The 26,961-nt window shown below is 42.5% G+C and overlaps 1 protein-coding gene and 1 long non-coding RNA gene across 4 annotated transcripts; one reads left to right on the top strand and one right to left on the bottom strand.

Annotated features, from left to right (window-relative positions):
* Window positions 1–231: 231 nt before the first annotated feature.
* On the top strand, window positions 232–680 carry LOC116918780. The gene is made up of 2 exons (XR_004391645.2): window positions 232–328; window positions 388–680. It is a non-coding gene; the product is annotated as an uncharacterized LOC116918780 (long non-coding RNA).
* A 5,933-nt stretch (window positions 681–6,613) lies between these two features.
* LOC116918819 (MAM and LDL-receptor class A domain-containing protein 1) lies at window positions 6,614–26,900 on the bottom strand. 3 transcript variants are annotated; one of them, XM_045171297.1, is made up of 13 exons: window positions 26,793–26,900; window positions 26,643–26,713; window positions 26,320–26,524; window positions 25,595–25,682; window positions 25,342–25,521; window positions 24,272–24,439; window positions 23,693–23,869; window positions 22,512–22,664; window positions 11,549–11,685; window positions 11,257–11,383; window positions 10,730–10,915; window positions 8,471–9,101; window positions 7,299–7,436 (listed from the first exon to the last, which is right to left on the bottom strand). In XM_045171297.1, the coding sequence occupies exons 4-12, from the start codon at window positions 25,680–25,682 to the stop codon at window positions 8,485–8,487; spliced, it is 1,833 nt and encodes a 610-aa protein (XP_045027232.1). In that variant the 5' UTR covers window positions 26,320–26,524; window positions 26,643–26,713; window positions 26,793–26,900; the 3' UTR covers window positions 7,299–7,436; window positions 8,471–8,484. The 3 variants fall into 3 exon arrangements, with proteins under 3 accessions (XP_045027233.1, XP_045027232.1, XP_045027231.1); XM_045171296.1 differs by lacking the exons at window positions 26,320–26,524; window positions 26,643–26,713; window positions 26,793–26,900 and having other exon boundaries at window positions 25,595–25,965; XM_045171298.1 differs by lacking the exons at window positions 8,471–9,101; window positions 26,320–26,524; window positions 26,643–26,713; window positions 26,793–26,900 and having other exon boundaries at window positions 6,614–7,436; window positions 25,595–25,960.
* Window positions 26,901–26,961: the final 61 nt, after the last annotated feature.

Below are 26,961 nucleotides of genomic sequence, written 5' to 3'. Positions count from 1 at the left end.
GTGAGTCATTAAAAATCGATCGAGCCGAAATGCAAATCAGCCGATTCTCCGATAATTTTTTTTCTTTGCCAGAAAACTGGAAATAAAAGTTAATAAACAAATATCAATTGTTTTTGTACTTTCAAAGTAAATAATTCTATTTTTTTAGAATGAGAGAACATTAAAAATAAAATATTTAAATAAAAAATAGTTTTTGAAAAATGGCAACCGATTTGATTTCCTTTGATTAGAGAAAAAGAAACAGCTGATGAAGTTGGCGATCACGAGAGAGAGAGAGACGGTAGGATTTTCGAACAAAACAATGTATTCGAAAGAACGTCTGTTTCAGGTTCTTAGTAGTCCATCAGGAATTCAATAAAACAGACACTATATTTCTAGTCCTACCAGGAAGGAGGAGCCCGACTCGCCCACTTAACGTTGACATGGCCTGTGAGAAAATGCACTTCTGTTTGAGCCTCTTTTTATGCTGCCGGATCGTCGGAATAATAGGAGACTTAGGAAACGACTCGATTCAACATCGAAACAATTTTAACCGGTTAAAGGAAAGGGCCAACGCAATAGGTTTAGCGTTTGCTCTAGGCGCCTCAGTTATACGTTTCTACGTGAAAACAGTGGATGTCTATATTCTTTGAATAAGAAATGGTCTTCGTTTCTAATAAAATCTGTTTATCGAAACCTTATTTCTGCCGTACAGTGACTTATTGTAGTTCTATGGTATTCACGGATGAGCAGTTCCATTTTTAATTGTTTCGTCTGCTTGTGGTGTATATGTCATCAATCAAGTATACGTCCATTTCCCTCCACCACATAACGATAAGCAGAAAGAACGTTTGATCTTTGTCTGACGTTACGTAACAAGTACGAAAAATCCTGATCAGTTTATTTTTGATTAAATCGATAGGGAGTCAAAGAATCATCCGTAGACTGAAAACAACATAATCGTGTTTCTCGTTTGACTGACTTCATCGAAATAACGGCCAAAACCCATTTTATTCACCAGGTGGCGCCCACCCTTTCTTTCTTCATTATTATTTTATATTATTTTCTTCTTTATCTTCTAATTTTTTTCGCTCAAAAAAGCAATCAGTTTAGATCTTTTGATTTATAGGTTTTTTGTTCTGTTTCTAACAGTGAAGCGGGAAAGAGCAAAAGAGAGTGAGGGAACAACGGAAGGGCAGAATTTGAAATGACGGTGGGCCCTAGCATTTTCCCTTTGATCACCACAACAAACGAGATGGTGGCCGGGACCGGTAAATAATAATTCTAGCAGAAAAGAAAAAGAAAAGCGAAAGGCGGGAGGAACGCGTTTGGCGTGCAACGTGAACAGAAGAAGAGAACGAACGGTGCAGGCGAGACAGTTGCAATTCAATTGATTGAACAAGAAGAAGGGAGAGAATTTTTCAGCGTCAAAGCTAAGAAAACACTAAACCGCAAAAGACAATAAAACAAAAAATGGATTTTCTTTTTTACATTGGGCTTTTCCGATATTCAAAACAGAATGTCGCACACCCGATAGCTCCGTCTTCCATTTTATTGCCAGAATTTACATTTCTCGTCTAGGAAGATGAATTTTATTTGTCTTTTCTTTTACGACTAAAATTCGATTGACAACACCAATACGAAAGAAGATGTAACAGAATGACGGGCCAAAGGGACAGTTGCATCGTATTTTCAGGCATTTTAGTTTTGTCATCCATTGTTTGCACAAGAGCAAAAAATGTCTTGTTTGCTGGGCAGATTGCCGTGTCCGTCAACCAGAGAATTATGTCTCACACGACGTATAGCTTCATTCTGTATAATATATGACGAAGTTGCAATTCGTTGTTGCATTGAACTAACAAAACGTCCAGCTAGACTACGCTGTGCAACAGAGATTTGTGAGTTTCCCACTTGGGCTGTCCCGGAACAGAATACATTTTATTTATGATTCACTTAAAGTAATAAGGTGACGAGAAAGTGCACTACACACGCCACGGTTATCACAATGCTTTGCATAATGAACTGCTACGCAGCACCGACTTATGCATCTCCCTTGATCTTTCAACTGATTGTTACGACTTACGATAATGATGGCTGATCTTAGCAGACGACTCGGGTCCGAGTGCTTCTTCTTTCCTAAAAACCATCGCCGTTCCTAGGCAACCAAAGATCCTTATCGTCTGCTTATGTCCCATTATTTTCTATTAATAGGCATCAACATATCCTCTAACGAAAGGCCAAGCTTCTTACATGTAAAAGTCGAAAAATGAAATGAGAATAAATAAAGGAACATGAAAGCGACTTGAGTCGTCTGACAAGCTCATCTCTAATGCCATTATAAAAACTACTTGTTCGCTTTTTCACATGCCACTCGATGCTGGTGCTAAACAAAACGAACATTTTCTCGAAACGCAGGCGAGGCCTACACCGTCTAATAGAAGCCCTCATCGGTCGCACTCTTCGGGGAAATATTAATCAGTATTATAGCTGCTCTCAATCTCAGTGAGGCCTTTTCTAAACATCGTTCCGACTCGGGATGTACACATGAAAACACTCGTCAATAGGCTATTACCAGGCGATATTCATTCGAACCGCCTATACTGTACCTACATCAGTAAAGTGTACGTCGTTTTCGTCGAGTCGACAGTTGCAAGACGTAAGGGTACACTATAAAGTAGCGTACGGATACACAATATAAAGTCGACAACAAAAATATAAGCCCGAGTAATCTGGGAGCCTCTTCAAGAGCCAAAAGCACGTACCTCATTAACGTCTTATTCCCCAAACAGTCGTCGCCTGGGTCCGCCATCGCGGGGCCTTAGTGTCTTTGCAGTGCATTATACAAACAAACAAACAGGCGGGGGATAGAGCGCGAGCCTGCGGGACTCGAATCGGGACGTCGTGCAGCACATAGAGGATATATACAGAGGAAAGGATCTTGTGTTCGTCCAAGCGCATCAGCAGCGCACGGATCGATCGATGGTCGTGTGGCATCAACCCGATGCGTGTCAGCTGCTGCTCCTTTTTCTTTCGTTTTTCATTTTTTTTTTCGTTGTTCCTTTTGCCTTTTGCTTCCTTACATTGGGTCGTACGTTTTGCTTGCTGCGAGAGCGTGAGGCGAATAAAGCACGTTAGACGCGATGGCTATACAAACACAGTTTGATATATGCCACACATGTGGAATTATTGGCGATGGCATTGTATAGAGCGCCATGTTTCGCCGCAGTTCAAGGTTGTTGACAATAAGTATGCCGATGTTATATTATTTACGTTCGAGGATTAAGTAGATCTCGAGTGACTATTGCGAGCACGAATGTCGCGTCCGTGATGTGACAGTTTCTCTTGAGCTCTGTCCCCATAGTTTAGACTATAAAGCGGCTGCCGTCCACATCAACTGCTGCCTGCCAACCTTGCATCGCTCGGCGAGGGCCGCTATAGCCTTCGTCCTGTACTTACACGATGCGCTATACAGAACGGATGTATTGCGATCAATAAACGCAACGGATATAAAATAATAACACGGTATGTATAGTTAGACGGATCGTTCGAGCTGCCGTGGACACACGACACGGGGTGTAACGAAACAGCAATTGCGGCCAGCGAAAACGGAAACATCCCCCCTATTTTGGAATGGTCCACCGTTCAATCCACGCGCCCCAATAAATGAATGTGGCTACACATAGGCTATACTATATAGTATAGCCTACATACGAGCCATAAACAGAGCTAAATTGCCAATAAAACCTTCGTGCCGCGAAAAATCCCCAAATTAAATGTTACGGCTCCATTTAGACGACACAGGTATGGAATATTCAATATGTGGGGGCGGGGAAACGTCTTTGGCTGATCCTTGCACACGAACCGATTCCTGTGCCGGCTATACGTCGGCCGACTAACTAACGGACATTTCTTATAATTACGTCACGTATTAGACTTGAATATATACAAGAGTCGTATCTTATTTGGTGTATAGCCGACTATATAGTGCCGACTGTATTGGAAAAAGGGGGTTTAATAATCCGCCAGAGTCGATCCTGACCGTGCGCATCTTGACCAGCACTAAATTGGACAGGTGATTCCACTGTATATAAAAACACCGGTCACGACACCTATTGACTTGTAGTCGGCAAAAAGCGGCCAAAAAGTCTGAGAAGTCGATGGCGCAAATCCCTAATGTTTTTTGATTATAAAGACAGAGACGAGCGAGCAGAGACAAACCCCGTCATTAAAAGCCGCACAAAATATGCCGTAGTCTACCTCTTCGTTTTTCTTTCTTTACTTTCATCACGTGTGTAGGCTACTACACACGTGCTTATTATTATAGAGATTCCATCTATACGTCTTTGTCCGCTATAGTTTTATCAATACAAAACAGATAGCAACGAAACATTGTTTCCCAACTGTTTCGTTACACTATTTAGGCCATGGTCATGTGTGCGCCCTACTGTGCCGTAATCCACCGTCATTGTTACGCAATCATTATTTCAATAATAGGATGACCATCAGTAGCTGACGCTCAGCGTTCAGCGAGCAACGAAAAAAAGCCAGTAAAGCTTTTAGTCTTTTCTTTTTTTCGGTTGAATCTTTCACCATAATTGAGGCAGATGGGTAGAATACTAAATATAAAAATAAAAATGAGTTGCCTACCTTGATAATGTCAATACTTTGTTAGGGTCCATCGGGTACGTACACAACTTTTCTTTCTCCCAACAGTTGCATTTTCGATATTCTTTTTTTTCTAAAGCTGCAAAGAGACGACAAAGTTCAATAAGTTCCATCATTAGACGTACTTATCCGCTATTGTTTTTTTATGCGAATTTATAAAATATCAGCCGATTAAAGTTGGACCACTTTATCTCTGCTATACGAGTTGAGCGTTGAGGACTGCACGCTATAACGGCGATTGTTATTGTGCGTAATGAAATAGTTGAAGGACTTGCCACGAAAGCTGAAGCGAAAAATGTTGCGATGATGACTCTCAATCAGATACGTCAAATAGAAACCGTTGGCAAGAGTTGATCGTCGTCGTTGTTTTTCGGCCTCATGGATGATGGCGCTTGAAAGTATCTCGATCGGGTCTTTCATTCTCCGCTGATAAGGTCATTATTTGCAAACATCGAGTTGGACTGGCTGAGCGTCTCGTGTTCTTCACATTTAATATCGACTGCTGGCTTTTTTGATTCAGCCCACGGGATATGGGCCTTGAACTCAACCAAAGCGGTCGATTTATGGCTGACATTTAAACGCATGATGGCTGTTGTAACATTTGCCAATATCATCGATTGACTATATCTAATGGCTTTCTACACTTATCACTGATGTTGCCATTTTTTTTTTGTTCGTCTGTGTCTTCTTTTACGAGCTATAATAAAAGTGTCTGTTAATAGAAACTCGGTCGAAAGTTTTCCGATGATCGGCCCTTAAAACAAACAAAAAAGTCTATGAAAAATGTTTTTCGCATCATTCATTTTCCATGACCTATACCTTTTTTTCTTTCTTTCTATACGAGCTATCTTTAAAAGTTTTATTAAAAGCCTCTTTTTTCCTGGGGGAGAGGAGGAGACAATTTATCGATTGCACAGGTAAACGACGAGGAAAATTAAATAGGAAGAATATAAAAAAAAAAATAAAAATGGCTTCCACTTGGATTGAGTAATAAATGGATTAGGTATTTGCGTAGTTATTGCGTCATTCATCGGCGGGGAGGAAAGAGATGCACTTGTCTAATAATTCGAGAAGCCTTTCAAACTCGTGATAGTAGGCCACGTCATTTAAGGGAGACCTTCATAACAAAACGAGTTTGGTTTGAAAACATCCTGATGCAAATTGAGTTCAGCTTTCCGACGAAAAGTGACAATCTCTTGTTCAACTGACGACCTTTAACGCTGCCAATCCTCCTCTCAAAAATCAGATGCCGAAAAAACAAAACGAAGGGATAAGAACGGCAAGGTGATCGGCCATTCGCCACAAGCCGAGAATATGCTAGACACTATTTGGTTAATGAATACGTAGACGCATGGAGCAGGTGATGCTGCGTCTGTTTAGGGAGGAAATGGGAACGGCACTCTGCAAGATTGCAGACAGGAGCAGCAGCACATCAAAGTTTGAAGCCAATAACGGAGAAAGGGGTAGCATAAAGAGACTTGAAAAGAAAAAGAAAACTAAACTAAACAGCTGAAGATCAAGGAAAACGTTTCTGACGGTTAATGTTTTGGTGGCCCGTTTTCCAGTAGAGACGGCAATCTCTCATCCTTGTCATACATTTGTTTAGGTTTGCACGTGACGTGTGCGACAACACTGCGTATCTGAAATTCTGAATATACAACATGTGACGCGCATCACAAAGCCAAAAACGGGAATCAAAGAGATGGCCAACAGCAACAGAACAAGGAGGTGCGGCTGTCGGATCTATAGCGACACATGCGCGGATCTAAGTTTTCAGGGTTGTCCGTGTAAAAATAGTTTTTTTCTTTTTTCTTTTTCACATTCAGATTACATACTACGAGTTTCGCAAATTGAAAATACCTACCGCATGTAGTCGTCCATCTCGCTGTGCGCTCGCTTTCGAATCAAAGTGTACGGCTAAAAATAAAGAAAAGGATCGGTCTATCCCTGACTGGAGAAAAGACAAATATTGACTGGCACTTGTGTATAGAGAGAAAAAAAAATGATTTCATATTGAAATGGGTGTGTGTGTGGGTGGGGGATTGATCCTCCACAATATTATTACAATAGTTTAGTATTAAGAAAAAAGAAAAAAAAGAAAAGAATTAGCACACGTAATAATATGCAGTGAAAAGGCGGCAAATCATCACTTTGACGTTATATAGGCATATTACAAAAGAGAGAGAGCCTCTATTTAATTAAAACGTCATGACGGCTAAACTAAAGGAAAAACAAGATCAAAAGGCATTTCTCTCAAAAGAAAACAAAAGGCCGAAGATGGTGCAGCCCATAGAGAGAGCTGGTAGACCTCGTCAAAACACCAAAAAAACAAAGCAAAACAAAACAACAGCGTGTGCATATATTTATATGGAGAAGACAAATACAAACAAAAGAAAAAGAAGTGTGGAAGAGAGTATTGATTTAGAGCCGTTCAAAGTCGGCAAACTGGCGCTGCGATGAAGCGGCCGATTTCGACGAAGGTGTTGCTTCCGTCAGGTCGAGCTGGACGTCGTCCTCGTCCCGCAAGTAGCGGACGTCCGAATCTTCGGCCAACTGATCCTGTTGGCTCGAGCGCATCCGTCGACAACGTCGTCCGTTGCCGGCCGTCTCGACGGCGCGACGCGATCGCATCACGGCGCCAGCGACACCCACCATCAACAGGACGGCCAGGCCAACGGCTGCGGCCGCAACAGCGCCAGTGAACCAAGTCGGCCACGATGTTTGGTTGATGGTGCTGGGCGACGGATCATCTGCCGCGATGCCTGATTGGTCGTCATCGCCCTGCAGTCCGTCTAAGACAAGTTCGTCATACATTTTTAAATATCAAGCGCTCAGCAATCGGATTCTAATGAGAATGAGCAACAGCCTATGATTGGAAATGTCGGCGCAGGCCGTGCGTCGTAGACGAGGAGAGCCGATCGATAAAAAAAAAACGTGCGGCAACAAGTTGGCCGAATCCGTTGACGTACGTGGCCATTTTTGCGTCAAAAAACCAAACAAAAAAACAAAAAAAACAAAAACAAATTGAAATTCAAAAAAAATTGGCAAAGCATCACGGAGTCGCCTATAATCTTGTTTTTGAAAACAAAAATAATAAAAGAGGCTTTGCTATCCTCTCTATACAGTCGTGTCTCATCACCATAATTCTCGTGGAATTTAAATAAGCAATTCATTGGCCTTTACGACGCAGCTAAAGAAGTGCAGCCAGCCAATCCTTTGAGAGACTCGAAATCCCATCTTTTCACGTACAATTATTTATTAGATGCAAATGAGTTGATGCTGCGTCATCTAAACTTGGCCTTTGTCGAAAATGTACTTGGCCACTTTCACCTAAAAGTCTTCCAACTATTCAGTCTAAAATATTCGCAAGCCCACGGCAGCCTTTTCTATTTTATGGATCCACTGTCGGTGTTGGAAAAATAAAATTGAATCCAAAACAACCTATTCTCTTTTATACGATCATGCATTAGAGTCTACGACGTGGTGAATAAATTAACAACTCTTTCGGTCCTTTTTTTTTGCTAACTCTCTCTCTTTCTCTCTCGTTATCTCGTTATATAAAGGTAACCATTAGCGAGCCCCGACGATGGCATATGTTTTCAAAATAACAACAACCAAAGCAGAGGATCTAATAAAGCCTCTCAATATACTATACTACCTAATTACGGGGGAGGGGATGGGGGGGATGGTAGACAAATTCCGTTCTATTGGCATGACGAAATCTTGTGTTTAAAAGATATAAAAGAAGAAACAGCCGCCTCGTTTTCGAACAAAGAAGGCACAACGTTGATCGATAATTGACCGTTTGAGCGAGAGACTTTATTACCTTGGGGAGGATCATCAGTGACTAATAGACTCATCGTCGTCGTCGTTGTTGCCGATGTCGTCGTTGTCGTCGGGCCTAGACGACGGCGTCACTGTCCAAGTGGACGCGGTCGTCGTGGTGGGAACAATCGTCGGCCGCAAAGTAGCGGCCGAGATGGTCGTCGTTGGCGTCGTGGGATTACTAGTCGTCTGTTTGATGGCCGTCGTGGTGGACGGCTCCACTGTCGTCCTCGTTACCGTGGGAATAGTCGACGTCAATGTCGTAGAGGACCTTATCGTTGTTGTTGTAGGTCTTTGGCTCGTGGTCGAACTCGGCTCTAAACTCGTGCTCATCGTCACCGTAGAGGAATCAGTCGTCGGCGCAACGGTCGTTGTGGTCAATGCGCTTGTGCTGGTCGCAATCGTCGTCGATGGAGTCACGCTGCTCGTCGTCCTTGTCGACGCTGCAGAAGTTGGCGGACGGAATGTGCTCGTAGAGACAGTAGTGGCAGCCGCTGCGGTCGTAGTGGTCGATGACGTAATTGCTGGTTGCGTCGTCGTCGTCGTCTGCCATAGACTGGCCGTTGTAGTGACAGTCGATTGCCGTCCGTCCTTATCGGTCGTTGCCTTTGCTGTCGACGTTTCAGTCCGACCTTGTTTTTGTTGTTTTTCAGAAGAGCATCGATCGTTTGGGTCAGTTGTCAGACGAGAGAGGGAGGCAAAACGGACCAAAGAACGAAAAGAGACAAGGGACAAGGATCACAAATCAATTGAGACAAATGCTACGACCTAATAAAAACGAGCAAGACATTCACCGTTGCCTCTTTGAAAATGGTTCGGATTGGGACAAACTCTACACGTGAATCGGCGCAGTAAAGAGGCCCGGCGCACCCCCCGTTTGATGAACGTCCTCCAAACACACAGGCCATCATTCTTGGCCCCCCTTTCTTAAGCCCCGAACATGAATAACAGACTGCGACATATTGTAGCTTAACCTATTAAAAGCCCAAACAACTGTACGCACCGAAAAAAAACAAAACAAAAGACTTGTAAGAGCCTATCATAAAAAATAAATAATACTAATTCTTTAAGGGAGATTCATTTGCCTATACGTTACGTTAGAGTAACGTATAGGCAAATGTCCAGAACGGCTGACAAGAGGTAGGCACTGGGCGCGCTTGTAGCTATACAACACTTCAAAATGGCGGGTGCTTAAAAATGGGGCCGAGAGAAAAGAAAAAAAAAGAGGGCAGAAAGACATGCATCAAACTAACTGACACATAAATACATGACGTGCTGCTGTGTCGTTTATATACAACAGCTGGTGCAGGCACTCTCGTCGCTCTACTGGGCACCGACACTCGTGTGCGCAAATCACCTTCCTTTTGAAAAGCGGGACAAGTGGCCAGAGTGATTCAACGCATACGCGCCAAAATAAAAGAAGGACATGGAGACTGGCTCTTGCGGCAAAAACAAACAAGTCAACGACGACAACGACGACGACGACGACAAATAAAAATGGCGCTGAGTGAGACGCAGCAAGACAAGCGACTAGTCAAGATTGTTTAGAGTTCTACTGCAATAGTCCATTGGTCATCTTGCGCATCTCTTTTTCCTATCCTCCTTATTTCTTTTAAAAGCTATTGCTGGAACCACAGCGAGTTTGGGGTGGGGGAGAGAAGACGAAAAATATACGGGAAGCGATGGGAAAAAAAGAAAGAAGATCGGTCCGGAAATAAGAGACGAAAAGAAAACACTTGAGCATCACATGAGGAGCGGAAGAAGAAGAAAAAGAAAAAGAAGAAGAAGAAGCAGACGCCATTGGTACGCGCCAAACTGCCGATGGCAATGGGGTCCGAAACCAATCCAATAAATTCAGTTGCTCTTCTTCCCCTTACGGCTCATCAGGAAAATAAAGAAGAGCGAAATTTGCAGCCATTGGGTTGCACACGCTGCGGCGGGGAGTCCGGGGACTTGGACGCAAAAGAATCCGAATCATTAGGTGAACGAGTGACCCTATATCTATTACAGAGCTCTCCGTAGAAACAGCGCCAAAGCCAACACAGTATCGACCAAACTATAAGTGGCCCTGGTCGGCTCTGGCTGGCCGCTTAACAGCCGTAGATCACGCGCGGGGAGGACAACGTCGACACCCCCCCCCTTCCCTCCCCTTGCCCCTGCCCCCCATTCAACACACAAAAGAGAAACATAATCAACAACAAAGGTGGCCTTTGCTGTTGTTGTTGTTGTCCTAATAAAAGAAAATGATGGGGGCCAGTACCTGTCAAACAAAAGGCAGCGTAGTCGAAGCAGCACGAATTTTTTAAAAGGCAATCGTCGCTGCAGCCGCAAATCCACGACGTTGTATTGGAATTTTCCGGCTGTTGATCCGTCGTCGTCGTGGAACATCGAGAAGCGCACGAAGCGTTGGGTGATACCGTACTGGATGGTTGAACGGTCGATCCTCCTGGCCAACGACAAACAAAAAATTCACACGAAATTCTGCTGCAAGGAAGGCGATGCGACGCAGTTTTGTCAATACTGGACTTGCATTTTAAACTGCACAGTCTGGATGATTGACTAACAAGGTACAAATGAATAAAAACTAGGATGAGCCTCATCATCCAGGCTATTACGATTTGCTACACATGTTTTGTATCTGGCCAAGGTAATTTGTTCGGTTAGGAAAAGCCGGACGTGATTTGTAGTTCGCCAAACGTCATAACCCCGCGCTCACAAACGGAGTTGTGTGTTGTCCAAAAAGAAAACATTTAATTGTTTATTGGTAAGTGTGTGTCGGGGTTTTACCTGGTACGACAGTGTCGGCCATCATGCGCTTAAGGGCAGCCAAGCATTCTTCACCTTTGGCCAACTGGACGTCGTCAATGGCCGAATCGCCGACGTACCCATTTCCACGAACTCCTTCAATGACCACCTGGCGCGCACACACATACACATATACAAATAGAAATGAATGTTGAAAGAAAATATTTATTGTTGTGCGACAGCGGATAATAGGAGCGTTGCTGCCATACATCAACAACGAACGAGGAAAAGGCCAACATAATGCCAAAGCTATTAGAGTCTAGGTAGTTATTACCTGGAAGTTTTCCGTGACTCTGTCCAGCGAAATGTATCCTTGTTTCCATTGATCACCTTGATCTCCAGACCGGACAAAAGCTGGTCTCAGTTCCGTCATTTTCTTGCTCTCTGGTTTAACGTACACATTCAACTGACCTACAAATAAATCAAATCCAATCAAAAGAAATAAAAACGCATTTTGCAACTCGCATACATTTCTATCATCATCAAGCTATCTAGCATCACAAGGCAATCGGATCCATGCCCTTAGAATTCCCTTGACTGAACAACGAGGATACGTGTCTTAACACTATTGCATTTCATCTGCGCGCCGGTACGAGCCAATGGCAAGCAGCTCGAACAAAACAAACGAGATGAGAATAAAGCCCCAACGGGCAGGGCGAGAAAGGCTAACACAAATTGCAGCTTTAACTCAATATTCCCGACACAATGACGCACACTATCTAATGCTGGACAGTTGTAATAAATACCGCCCCTACATCACATAGCATTTAGGAGCTCCGCGCTCCTTACACGACCAACCTTATCGGACGATGTAACGCTGATCGCTTTGCAGATCAAAGCTTTTACACGTTCAGCCTACGGAAAGCGCTTAATCAAATGAAGACGCAGTAGTGTGTACTCGGCAAAGGTGGGGTTAGATGAGTAGTAGCCCAACGGAATTTGGATAACACACACACACAGAGAGAGAGAGTACAATGAAGTAAATAAGCCGAGGGAAATAATTAAGATGGCAACAAGACGCCCCAACTGATGGGACGAATGGATTGAGTGCCAGTGGCCTACGGTTCAATCCGCAATTCAATTGTCTTTTCAATTGGGCCTTGATTATTTTGTGTAGATTTTCTCGTCATGGCGATATGATCCCAGCTTGCCAGTCTAATTTACATCCACTGCGGATGGATTGCCAACAAAAACAAAAACAAAAAACGATTCCAGTTGTTGCGGTTGTACCCCATTCATCAAAGCGCACCGGAACTCTGCATTGCGCTTTCGAATATTAGATCCACATTATTACCTTTATATTCAACTGTGATCGACAAAAGAATGCGGGGGGTTTGTTCTTCTCAAAAAACAAAGAAGCGCAGAGAACAAAAGATAGCCCGGGGGCTTATCCATCATCCGCATTGACTTGAGGAATCAAAGGCCCTATAAAAATCTATTATTCCGATTCGTAACTGACACGCAACACACACACAATTGATGATCATGTTGGGTAATAGAACAACAGTCAATCTACCCGAACAAGCCTTTAGGAAATCTCCCTTTTTTCCCCTTCTAAAATCTCCGTTGGATGTTTTCTAGATAACGCATACGCCCACACGACGAACGAATGGATTCGATGGGGAGATCTGGCTCGCCTCCCAGAATCCCGCAGTTGCATCTGAAACATCTACCAAAGATAATTGGATAGCGATCGGTGGTAGAAAAATCCAATCAAATCAAAAGAGCACAGGGTAGAAACATATTGAAAGTAGAGCTTCGATTGGGTCTATCCTGGTAGTCCCGTTGCTGGGTCCTCATCGATTACGTACAGCACGCACAGTCCCAGTTGAAACAATCCGTGAAAAAAAAAAAAGGAACAAATAAAAAAATTGAAACAAAAAAAAAATAATAAAATAATTTTTAAAAAGAAAGAAAGAAAAAAGAAAAGAAAGAGGAAGTAATAAAAGAAAAGATGAAAGGATCCGAGAGTGGCTTGGCTCGACCACCACAAAAATGACACCAATGGGAAGAGAGAGAGAGATAGAAAAAAGAAAAGAAGACGTGATTATATTCTAACGGGATCCCAATAAATTGGCTCGTTGTTCTTGCGGACTCGTTGCCAAAATCAACTCGGCCAACCGTCGTACAACTTTCTTTTCTTTTTGTTTTTCCCTCCTCTCATCTCTCTGCCGATTCTTTTTTTTTTTTAATGACATCCGGACGAAGAGATGATGCTGCGATGGCAACATCTCTAGCAACACGACCGTCTTTTCCGCCACCTACCACCAATGGCGTCAAAAGCCCAGGCTTACAAAAAATAATAATGATAATAATCATAATTCAACGATAATGAAGCGCTTTGAGACTCTTTCATCTCAATCAGCAGAAACCCTAATTCCCGTCTCCGTTCTCTATGACTTTTGAATTTTTACACCCCGTTCTTATAGCTGGTGCGCGTGCTAATGTCGAAAATGAGCTACAATGAATGTAACGACCTTTTCCGTTGATACGCTTTCAAAAAAGAAGGCCACACCTACCGTATACGATTGCATGCCTCTTTCATAATAGTGGCACAAACATAATAATATGGCAAAGGACATGCACAAGTTGGCCAGTTACATTCGACATTTTTCTGGTTATGCTTTCCTCTGGAGTGCGCCGTTGCGTGTCACGGTCCTCTACCTTTAGCGCAAGATGGACAATATCTTCTGCTATAGACGCGTCATCAACTGTCGACATGCACACAAGCGAAAACAAATCAAAAAGAAAGATGCCACGCCCCTATTTATCGTTCAAAACGTACCAAGTCGAAGGGCGGCTGTTGCAAAATCTAAATGCGATATGCACATATCGCGAACGAAGAAGAAGAGGAAATAGCGCTTTGCTCTTATTTGTATTCGGCTATATTTTGTACTAGTTGAGCGAACGCGCGTGCAAAAGTGCGTCAAGACGATGGAATCCTTCGTTTTTACTCTAAGAAATTGTGTGCGCTTAAGGTTCTGCGTGTTGCGGCGTCGTTGTTCACAGGCAAAAAGCAAATTCAATTTTGCAAGTGAAATTTCTTGTTAATGCGCTGGGCGTCATCCAAACAAGTGCAAAGCTGGGCAAACGAAACAGTTTCTCTTTTCTTTTTTGTTCCACGCTCTCTTATTACCCACTGCCCATGGCCAACTGCCAAACTGTCCAAGTTTGTTTCAAACATCTAACAGAGTTTAACCCGAGTGAGCGCCATCAGATCCGTAACTGACCCTTGAAAGCGATAAAGCCCTTACTGTGGCGCAATTTGCATACGCCCTGCTTGATGGACATTCAAATAATGCGTCGACTGCTACCGAGTACAAGCCGAGTAAAACAAACAAAACAAAACAAAAACAAAAAACGAGTACAGTTTTCTAGATGTGGGTCTGCGTGAAACCAGAAAAGCTCGAGAAGGTTTACAGAGAAGCCGATCGATCGAGTTAAGTCGGACAGAATCAAAAGACGGGGCCGCCAGAGGAGGAGGAGGAGACCACACAACACGCTGGGCCCTTCAACAAACGGGCGGGAAAAAAATATCTTGCCCATTTAAGGGTGGGGGCAAAGTAGCCGAGGAGCAAGTTGTCACGCGCTTTCTATGGCCCCCTCTCATCTTTAGGATTAAGAGAAGGACGCGCCAATGCGCTGTAACGTCCAATCGTAAAAGAGAAAAAAAAAAAAAAAAGGTGAGCACAATCCGACTTGATATTTAAGCACGTGTTGACTGCACTCGAGGGTCTTTCGTGGGCAACAGTCGTCGTCCGCTTATTTGGATCAGAGCTGTAGGCGGATTGGGCCGAAGAAAAGAAAATCAAAACATTGAAAAGAATCGATAGAAAAAATAATAATAATAAAAAAAAAGGACGATGAGAGGAAGAAGAACAAATTGGAAAGTGGCTTCGATACATGTGTCGACCTATTTTATTTATTTATTTTTTTACTTAACATAGCGTTCGAAATAAATGCGGCGTTGCCTATTTTTGATGCCCCCCACTTAAAACAGATTTTCTTAAATGTTAAATCAACTGACGTTTCAGAAGGACGTGCTCAACGTGAGGGTTCAACGGTAAAGTGAAGAACATAAAGTTAGTCAGCCCCCCACTCGTGTCAGAGTCGCCAGCCAATGTCACTTTAATTAGTTATCCGCACAGTCTCATTCCGGTTTCCGTCCTTTTCTTAGGAGAAAAAGAAAGAAAAAAGGAAAATCTTTCTCCAGAATCACTTGCAACGTTGGCAAATAATAGAAGATAACTTTTGACACGACCTTTCCCCTCTTCGTTTTCACGGCAATTCAAAGCCTTCTTTGATCCTCGTGCGAACCAATTAGTAAAGCCTCGCTAGAAAAACTGATTGCCTTAACTGCTGATGTCACACAACAGATTTTTAAAATGAAAGATTTCAAGCCAACGTATGCGATGATGATAGGATTTGAGAGCAAGAGAAAAACACACCTGACGAGGTAACGAAAGACAAAACCAAAAAATTAAAGTCGAACAAAAGAAACGGAAGCGTTTCACAGCGACTGCCAAGATGCGCTTTGGGTACCTGATACGTCAATGATGCACATCAGCCCGTCGTTCGTCTCACTCAAAAAGGACTTTGATATTCTACAACTGGCACCTACGAACCGCTTTGAAAAGGAGAAAGTCACACAATCAATAGTCCTTTTGTGCCCTTTCAAAAAATCTGCGCTCTTCTTTGGATTGCTACTAGGCTTTGTCTTTTCGCTATACATCATCTACTCTTTTTTTTAGTTTTTAGTTTTTTTTTTTTAAGGGGGTAGGGCTGGTTCCGCTATTGCTCAATGTTGGACGTCTCGATCGCTGAGCTGGGACATGTATCACGAAAAAGCAGAGTCTATGGGCGTCGCATTTTGTTTCTTCAACGATAAGAAGAAGAAGAAGAAAAAGGCAGTTATTTCAGGGATAAACTAAACCATGACAGTATGGCCGTTTCCATTAATGGTTGGATATAGAAAGGAGAGTTAAGAGAGAGAGACAGAGAAAGAAGGAGAACAACTGCGTCTGAAATGTTGCAATTTCGGCAAAGAAAAGAGAAGAAAGAAAAAAAGACATGTAACATTTATAAAAATTAAGGACGTACCCAGACGTTACCCGACTGGAAAACGACAAATTTCAGCTAAAGAAAAGTTGCCTAACAAGCCAAACAAAAAGAAAAAGAAGAAGAAAAAGAAAAAAAGGCCCCTTGTTGATTTCTTATTTCCGTTGAATTAAATAAATAAAATAAATAAATAAAAGTACGTCCGCCGTTCATCAACAGATACGATAAAAAATCCAAACTGTAATCAGAATTGAAGAACTGGCCAAACTAGAAGATTTACACCGAGGTTTGCCTGATGGAGAAGAGTATAGCGACAAACGAACATTATTCCGCTCCGTTAACTACCTCACGTGATGGACTGGAATTTCCCCCCCCTCCTTCGTGTCCGCGCAACGAACACGAGAGTTGGCCAGCTCATTTGGTCAAACCGACAGCGCAGATAGTTGGCTAAAATAAATGAAATAAGAAGGATGACATTTTCAACATGGCACTTTTGCCGATTCGATCAAAGGAAGAGGCCACGTCCCTATAGGCTAAGCAAATCATGTCCATCGTCATCGTGCCCATTTGGCGCGTGTGAACAGCCTACATAATCAGTGCTGCCACTTTGCCCATTTTTCCGGCCGTGTGGCAACAGCTCCCGCGTGAATTGTATGACCGCTAAACGATTGCTAGTGAACTCGATTCTTTTCCTATTTTCTTGAGTCACTCATCCCGGCCCTTAAAAAAAAAAAAAAAATTATAACCGCATTCGACTTTAAGGCACGCAGTTGCACAATTGTCGTGGCTGCGCGTAATACTCGTGAAAAATACAAACGACCGAAGCGGACGGAACGCAATGACGTCTATACGATATAACAAGCGAACAGGAGGAGGAAGGATCGCCTCGTCTATTTCGTAGACCCTTGCATCCATCTATCGTCCATCTTTTCGCTTCCTATCTACTGAAAGGACGAGATCAGCGAGAAATGGAACAAGAAAAAGCTGCAACGACAACGGGAGGCCTCTGATTTACGATGGTGCAACTCGATGCTATTTACGGCTACGTATATCTATAGTAAATCTACTAGGACGACCAAAGACGACGACGACGACTACACCATCGCGCAATATACGGGACGGGTGCAATCATTCCTCTCTCTCTCTTATTCTCTTTCCATTTCTTATTGCCTTGTCTGCTTTTTCCGTTTTCAAAAACAAAAAGAAAAAACAAAAAAACAAAAAAAAAATGGATGGAAAAGGAAAATAATAAAAAAAAAAGAATGAGCGTCGAAGCGTGGGCCGTTTACCAAATACTGGGCCGGCCAAACCTTTGGATAAGAGAAGAAATCAAAGTGACAGCAACGCTCACTATATCTATCAAAAGTTTCTCCTTGTCGCCAATACCCAGCGCGTCTGTCTGTTGCTATCCAATAAATGCGAAAAGAAAAGAAAAAAAAAACGATAAACACGGACAGAAATAGAGCGCACAGCACGAAACGTTCAATCTCCTCGTCTTCTTTCCTTTATGTGTGTGTGTGTGTCTTACGCATCATCCGCTAAAGTAAATAGCCAGCGGTTCCATTTTTGCCTGCGCTGATTGTGTTCCAAGCCGATCCAAACACAACAAAAGAGGGGCAAAACAAAACAAGTGAATAATAAACGAGACACACAAATGCCAACATCGAAAAGTCAATTTTTTTTCTCTTTTTTGCTCCGCATTTTGCTCTAGTGGCGTAAATCGGGATTTTAAAAAACAAACAAACAAAAATAAGCCGTTTGAAGTTGGTGCAAACGATTCAACATTTGGTGGCAAGTCTCTTCTTTTTTTTCTCATCATCACAGTTTTCGGTTTTCAGAGAAACAAAAAAATTGACACACAGCGACAACAGGGGAGCCTCCTTAAGGTACTATGTAAAAAAAAAGACAAAGTTGGGTCAATGAAAAGAAGAAACGGAGCAGAGATAAAACGGCGAAGAACATATAGCGCACACAAAGATCGAACGCGTCATTGTTTTGACTAGAACATCAGCTTTGTTCAAAATTCCATCCCCGATCAAAGCAGAATTTTTGTTTGATATCTAACAAGTGACTTTGCACCTCGCAACCGTTAAGCGACGCTTGTTCAAGCAAACATTCAAGCGACGATGGTTTTGTTTTGAAAATACGTACGGTAGTTTTTCACGCCTGCCATCAAATCAACCACATTTTTTTGATGTTTTGACGAAACTCGGGTCTAATCCAAGACACTGTTGGCAGGGCCCCAAATATGTTAATTGTAACCCAGAAAAGAAAGAAAGAAAAGGTCCGCAATTTGCGCCATTAGGATTATTATATGCAACTTTCTCATTACTTCGTTAGTCTTGTCCCATTTACTGCGCAAGCTAATTATACGAATAGACCGGATCGATACGAATCGTAAAGAGGACATAAAAAAAAACAAAAAAACAAAAAAACAAGTTGGCCAAATAAAGCTTCAAGATGATAACAAGAAATCACGCGTAAAAGATACGCACATCGGGCAACGGCTTATTATTATTAGTGAACACCTTAATAACGAAGGAAGAGGGTCTCTATCTGTCACAATCACATCCGATAAAGGTCGTAACGGACGAGATTCTCTTTGTTTTATTCCGCTCGGCAAAGCGAAAAGAGAAAAAATAACGAGAGCTCATAGTTTATGGCGACAGCGATCTTGTCCTACGCGACCCGAAGGCTCTTTTACACGTGGATCGAAACCGAAACAAGTGGCCAAACAGGAATTCCAGAGCCCCATTTGCGATTGATTAAACGGTCCAAACAATTTTTTTTATTGAAAAAAAAAAACAAGCGAACGAAGGCAAGACGTAAATAATCAGTTGCCAATGTTTTTATAGACGTTGTACCCATTTGCGATCCAATGTTCAAGAGGCTATAAAGTAGAGCTCGTATATATACAGCAGCTACAAATGTAGTGCAATAGACATCATCCGGCAGCGGCCATTTCTCATTAATCCTCGCGTCTCTCTTTGGCTTTGACGATGGAAGACGAAGCCACTGATGAAGGACATTCGAGTGCAACAATAGCACGCAAACATTCGGCATCCAACACAAACAGCCCTATTATTGTTTGCTTACATAAATACGACCTCCTGCCAGAGTTATGGATTGCCAATCGGTTTGCCGACGGGGCCACGTAATGAGCTACGATTTGCTCCGACATTGACGCTCCGTTTTGACCGTATGTAATACATGAATTTAAAGAGATCGAGAGCGCCGTCTCTGAAACTCGACTGAGATTCATTCGGCTCTGTTGGCTAGCAGCATCAACGCAAAAAGAAACAGGCAAGACAAAGGAGCCGAATAAGTCAAATGCAGGCCCTGTGCAGCTGACCCTCGCACAGGGCCAGCAAAAGGAAAAAAACGAAGGCAGGCGACGGACATTGATTTTCGCATCGAAAAAGCATTTGAATCGCTATTCAGAAATGGATTCAGACAGACAGCAAGTGAACACGTAAGAAAAATCGCGATAGAAGGGACGACTAGCGATTTGACAACCTGGACAGTCGTCGTTGACACTCTACACGCGAGCCATTGCAGCATATTTTCGCGCAACGTTAAATGCAAACATCAAATAAATCGATCGGGATCTATTTTTCACTCGTCACTCACCAAGTCCCTTCAAACCAAAACCCCGTAAAAGATGGATGACAAAAGTTGGAAGCTTTTCAAATTTGGAATCGGCCAACGATGAAATGGCGATAGCGTAATTACTAGTTGATGCATTCATCAAGTAAAGACGAACTATTAAATAGTGAGCGAGATTTCATGCTCGATGGCGCAGCGTTTCGCCCTATACTAAACAAACTGAGAAACAGATGAATGTGATGCGCATGCCATTCGCCACCCTTGACACGTGTAGTTTGCAACCTCATCTATACAACTGGCAAATGTTTGCGTGCTTGTATGCAGACGACGAGCGAGCGCATCCCAGCAGCAGCTGCTGGATGCCTGGATGGTATTAGAAGTTGACGTGCAGAGCTATCGAACCAATCAAAAATGAATTATGCAAGAAGCCGATAGAAGTGAAACAGCTGCTGCCTCACCGTTCATTTCTTTTTCATGTCACACACACGCACACGAAACCAATGACACACTCTTGTTTTGTTTGTTTTTTTTACTTAAAAAAATTCTTTTCCTGGTATTGTATCATTTACGTCTTTTTCGAATAATAAGGAAAAATAATAATACACGGTTCAAATGTTGATCCCGGCAGGCGAACGTGCCTGATGCGATTCGCAAGAGTCTTCTCATCTCATCTAAGACGTCACCGGGGCATTAAAGCTCATCTCAGCTGCCTCTTTCCTTCCCTATACTCTATACACCTACACTACGTGTGTCTCTAAATACACATACTGAACGATAGAGAATGCATGTAATAGCCTACCCGTTGCGGGCTAACAGAAAGGGAAGAAAAACTAGAAAGTTGGGAATAACTTTTGGAAATGAAGACTGTCCAATTGCGAAGGATTCGTTTTTTTTTAAAAAAGGGGAAGGAATTTAAGGAGAAGAAGAAAAAGAAGGAGAAATAAAAATTCAATTGGATGAATTCAAACAATCGGCAATTGGGTAGAGGTCGCTGATTCAGCAGAAAAAACAAAAACAAAACATTCCTCTCAGAGGTTGTACGGTACAACGGGGGAAAAGAAAAAAATTATCCCGCCGACGGACGAGACAAAATACAAACAACAAACGGTAAAGAGAAACACGTAGAACCCAACAAGGTGAAATCGAATCAAGAGAATACGAAATAGAAAGCACGTCTCGCAGCCGAACGGCAAAAGGAAATAAGAAAAAGGAAAACTTTGCGCTCGCCGCCTAAAAACTTTCGATGGGAATTATCCGCTAAAGAAAGAACAAGAACACACGATGACGCATCGCCAAAAGAAAACAATTGCTTGTTTCCTCTTTCAAGATGATTATTTTTCTTCTGGTTTTTTTTTTTTTATAAAAGAAAAGAAACAAAAACAAATAAAGGAAGAGCGATGGAAAGAGAAAGAAAAAAAAACGGGATGTGGGCTGGAACGGCCGGTGTTCTAAGCGAAATTCAATTACGACTGCCTGAGCAAGACAAATAGTAAAAACCACGATATCGTTCAGAAAAAACAAAACAAAAAACAAAAAACAAAAAACAGAAATCATGTCCAAAATAAGGGACCAATAATGCCCAGTTGTGTTTGGCGATCGTTTTTACGTTGCCAAATGACACGTAAATAGAAAATGAAAAAAGCCAATGCTTTGCATTCATTCGATGGCAGCAGGGCCTGCATGTTCAAGAAACGATAGGAATAGGGGCCATCTCTTACACCAACAATCGACAGTGTCTTTGACGTCCATTCTGCGCTGCATATACGCACATGCCATTGCGTCACCGCATCGCCGATCGATCAAACCAGTCAGTCAACAAATAATCGAGAAAAACACTTTCGATAACACGACAGTGCGGCCATTCGGCTGGAATGAGATGAAAACTCTAGACTGACCCGCTTTTCTTTTTCTATTCCCGCCGCCCCGTTTCCACTTTCTTTCCAGTCAGCAGCACCCGATGTGTCAATAAGCCGGACTTTGCACTACCCATCCGCAGTGTTGAATCCTCAAGTGCTTGCCCATCGAAATAAGAAGGACGTCACCGTCAAATAAATAATAAGAAAAAAAAACGAAAAAAAAAAGGGAACCGTTGCGATGATGCACCAGACACGGGAGAGAGAGAGAGAAAAATTGAAAACCCGAGTCGCAATATCCGCCATATTTTATTACAGACGGACAGTATAGCCGTACTATTTATACAGACTACGCCCTGTATCAACATTGCCTCTTTCGCCAAATATCTCCTCGCAGTCGAGTCGATAAAAAAATAGAACAAAATAAATAAATAAAAGTATGGATGATGGTAACGCGCAAAACGGATGAAATAACTTTAAAGCAAAATATACAGCATATACAGTTAATATACGAGTTTTTTCGTGATTCTGATCCCTACATTGGCTCAACATCATTCATCTGCTTTGGCCATTCTAGCGTCATAAATACCCGATAGCAGACAATGTCCAAACGCACAATGGCGCGCCGTTTAGCGAAAGAAAACCAAGAATAAAATAATAATTCCCGAAAGAGAGACAGACTTATAGGTAAGAGATTATTTGGGATGAATGAACACTCACCAGTTGTGCTGCCGTACATGTGGAACCAGAATGTGAAACAAACTCCTTCGTCGGCGATGGTTGACGATTCAGGGGCTCCGTAAACGGGCGAGAAGAGACGAGCCGTGTCATTTAATATACGCGGACTGGAAGACTCGATGAATAGATAATGACCTAACACGAAAATAAAAATAAAAAAACAAGTCAGAAAATGATTTTATCCGGTGACAGAAATGTGTATATAGGCCTAAAGTATCGCTTTGGATGCACGTGTCTTCTCCTATTGGCTGATAAAGTAGTCCCTCCTGATATGCTAGGCACAAGTTGCAACGCGTATACGGTCGTTTCACCATTTCCCCCCTAATGTTGCTCCTTATTTATTATTTATTTTTCCATCTTCAAAACAATATTTATCAATCGCAAAGGGCATAAGTTGAATAGAACTTTTAATCCCCCCCCCCAAATTTAAGCAGCATTTACAGTTACGTGGCATGCAGGCCGTTGCAATCTTACAAATACCATACATTAGAAGGGTGGAAAGGAGTAACGACGTGTTTCCATTGAACCTGTCTACTACTTCTTCTACTACTTCTACTACCCTTTTTCTCTTCAAAGGGACGAATAAAATAGAAATGCTCTTTTCTAACTTACAGAAAATCTGACTTGTCCTCCCACTTGATTCGCGATCCTCTTTCAATGCAAAATAGCACTACAGTCGGGGTTTATATTACACAATGCTCACGCGCGCGTGTTGGTATTCTTAGAGCGGAATGCAACTTTAATAGACACCCCCGTTCTCTCGCAACTTCAGCCCATAGATCCCGACTGTCATTTGCATACGCAGACGAACTTGTTCACGTTCGAATTCCAGGGGAAAACGAATTGTGCCATATAGTGAGGATATGCATAAGATCTTTCTATAACAACCTCATCGATACAAACTGCATTTCTTTGATGAAAGAAATGATGAGAGAAAGGCGATCCTCCAGATTCGTCCCCTCCCCCTCCCCGTTTCCATCGTTTGCTCTTAATGGGCTGTGAAGAAGCGTCAGCAGTTTTCAGTTGTTCGCTGCCAACGCGGTGGACCTTTCATACCTAACCCCCTTCTCCGATTTCGAATGCTTTGTCGCTCAAAGAGTCGAACGATAGATCATCGAAGACAAGGAACTTGGCAAAGGGTCACGTTAGAAGATCGTACTGACCAGCTTTTCCTTGTCCTAGGGTGTGATCGAAAGACGGGCCGGTTCCTAGGTGAAGCGACGGCGTTCCGTAGTTTTGCCACGTCCAGTCAAACTCGTCCGTTCTCGTGTCCTGCACCCATCCGCAAAGGTCGTCACTCTCAAAGTCGCACCGCGTCGCCGACTGCTGCACTCCGCTGGCTAAATAAATAAGAAAAATCACGTCAGAAAATTGTACTGTCAAGTCGACCTCCAAAACCAAATCACAAAGTCACTCATCCGCCACACAAATTGCTCCTGCTCTTGCCCTACCCCACCGGCCATCTTATGGAAGTGATTGCTTTATAGATGACGCAGGCCTTACCAAACTTACACACAGGCAGGAATTCGGCAACGCTCGGTAGAATTACAATAAGTTAGAGGCAACTAAGATCCGGTTAAGAGAAGGAAGACATTGAGAATTCAAGATCGATTGTCCATGGCCACGCTACGATTTTGACGTATTTTTCTCCTACTACCACGCCATCTCTTGTTGGATATAACAACTAACAAGCTCCATCAACACAAAAAACAAAACAAAACAAAAAAAAGCAGACGACTGACCTTGGCAAATGGGAGCTGTTCCATTCCAATCGAATCTGTCGACGCAGTAGATCATGGGCGAATGGGATGGCCTGTACCCTGGATTGCATTCCAGCCTCATAACGGCACCGCCGTTGCTGGCGATGAAACGACCTGATGGAGGTGGCGGAATGCTCGGGCAACCTTTAGCTACGCAGAAAAAAATAAGTAAATCAATTGCGTGCACATAAATGAACAAAAGTTTTCATTTGGAAATACAAAAATCCAAATAAGAGCGTAGAAGACGTGATCTACGTCAACTTTAGATAAATCACGAGCCCAGCTAATAATCCAATGACGACCAGACCGTCTACGTGAGATATTATAGCCCAACGGACCGATCCAGCGACTTCTTTTCATCTTTTTAAAAATGTGCTGCAGGGATCCAATTTCCAGCCGGTCGTATTTCATCTTCGTGTACTTTGCTAGGTCTACCGTATTTTCCATTTCAATCGATAAAATAAACAAAAGGGGAAACGGTGGCCCAACTGTTCAAACTGTTCACTCACTCCATGCACATGGAGCTCTAATTTTTTTTTTTTTTTTTTTCCTTTTATCAGAGCTACTTTCTTTTCTCTCTCTTTTTTTCTTCTTTTCACGTAGGCGGTTGTTACTTGTGCTCGGTTGTTGGAACTGATGCGAACGTTGGACAAAAGAAAAGAGGGCTGCCTTCTATATGGAGACAAATGATCATCCGCTGGCGCACAGCTACATTTTTGCTGGCCAACTTTAAACCCGGAGAAACCCTTTCCCTCATACAACATCAACAACAAGAAAAAAAAATAAAAAAAAAATAATAATAAAAAAAAATAAATAAAAAAAAAAAACGGTTCAGCAACCCGGATCAATTTACGATGACCGTCGCCTTTGAAATGGGAATCGTAAAAAGTCAATGATTCGACCTGGATTACTGAGTGTGCCAATATACAGAGGAGAATATAGAGAGGAAAGACATACTGGCCCTGCTGTTGTACACTTAATAAAAAGAAACTTCATCTACTAGTTCTACTGTAATACATGCGGTATTTGGAGAAAGAGGCCACTATACTTACTAGCACAGACAGGAGGTTCCGATGTCCACTCGCCAAGCAGACATGTCGACGTACTTTCACCGACCAGCACGTACTCCCTATTGCAGTTGAATTTCACGACGCGGCCACCGGAACGCAACTTGGTTTTGCCATTTTTCAGCACAACTCTGGAGCAAGCCTCTCGACCGTTTTTGTTGCGACCTGGATGAATTTGCAAACAAAGATGAGTGAAACAATGTCAGAATTAAAAAATTCAAACACATCGTGTCATTACCGGATTGTTGGGAATAGGCTCCGCTGATTGCGACGATGAGGATGATCAGCAAGAGGATTGGATATATCCTATTTCTTCTAGCCACCATCTTCTCGTTGTTTGTTGTCAAGAATAAAATAAACAATAAATGGCGCGTGTAACGAAATAAACAAAACAAACAAATCAAACAACGATGCACAAATCAACAGCTTTAGGTGAGGACAATGTGGGACACTTTGGACGATGATTTCCAAGCCACTGATTCGACTCATATCATCCGGACTTGCACACTAACGCCCAAGTCCACCCCGAAAAAGACAAAAATTACAAATAAAAATGAACAGTAGCTATTGCACATCGAGGGCGACTCATTTGTTTCTCTTATCGGAGTTATTCTTTAGCATCTTTGTTAGTCCGGCCCTTAGGAGCGGAAACTGGTATTTATGGCCATGTAGGACCCACAATCTGGTTGGAGAAAAAAGGGGAGGGGAAATGAAAGGATGAAAGAGCGTATGTGTATCAGCCGGATGCAACGCCCTTCAACATTTTTTTCCCTTCGCCGCTTTCGCTCCTCAAACTGACTGATTAGCTGATAAAGATGATGGGCCACAGAATAAAAAAAAGAGACAGCGACAAAGAAATCGGCGAATGAGCGACGTTTTCTTTCACATTTCATTCGCCATCGACAGTCACACAAACTCCATAACCTGCTTGGGATTAGGCATTCTAATTGAATAAACACTTACTGAGAATTGTATACTTTTCTGGTCATTAATGACATTCAGTCGGCCTTGGAACTTGACGCTGTGTTCGACTGTTCGTCACATTTCTGTTTCATCTTGATAATGGTCGTTCCCTGGAACATGACGAACAAGTTTGAACTTTGATATCCAGCTAGCGGTATGATGGCGATTGGAACCTTTGGTAGCATGCTTGCGTCACCAGAAAAACCTAGAACATAAAAAAGAAAAGAAAAAGAACGTTCACAATCAAGGTGTTGAAGAGGTGAGACTATCATCAGCTACATAGTCGTAGTTGACGTGGTAGAAAACACAAACCAAATCTATACCTTTATCGAGAGGGTTCAACTGATGCTTCACTCAACTTTAGATGGTGGAACGTAACTATGACAAGCGTTTCCTTTTGATCAATGAACGAGACGAAAACCTATTGTTTCATTCTATCACGCCAAGAGGAAAAAAATGAAATACCTTCTTACATGCAAAATGCTCGGCCGGAAAAGATGTTCACAAAGATGGGACATGCCTTTCACGTTTAAAATGGCAATTGTCTCAAATGCCTGGCCAATGCCAGGTCCTTGGGCTGTGAGAACTGCAAGTAACCAACATATGACAGAGCTTTACATACATAAATCAACATACAAGTGT

This window comes from Daphnia magna, linkage group LG3 (assembly GCF_020631705.1).
Source record: "Daphnia magna isolate NIES linkage group LG3, ASM2063170v1.1, whole genome shotgun sequence".
Classification (NCBI taxonomy): Eukaryota; Metazoa; Arthropoda; class Branchiopoda; order Diplostraca; family Daphniidae; genus Daphnia; species Daphnia magna.
The sequence above is the reverse complement of the archived record's forward strand: the minus strand, read 5'-3'. Positions and strand labels throughout refer to the sequence as shown.

Excerpts from the sequence above, each read along its gene's own strand:
- LOC116918819 (XM_045171297.1), bottom strand. The coding sequence starts at position 25,682 with ATGGTGGCTAGAAGAAATAGGATATATCCAATCCTCTTGCTGATCATC. Across the intron at positions 24,440-25,341 it reads GGAACCTCCTGTCTGTGCTA|CTAAAGGTTGCCCGAGCATT; the intron begins GTAAGTATAGTG and ends TTTTCTGCGTAG. Across the intron at positions 10,916-11,256 it reads GGCCGACACTGTCGTACCAG|GAGGATCGACCGTTCAACCA; the intron begins GTAAAACCCCGA and ends GTCGTTGGCCAG.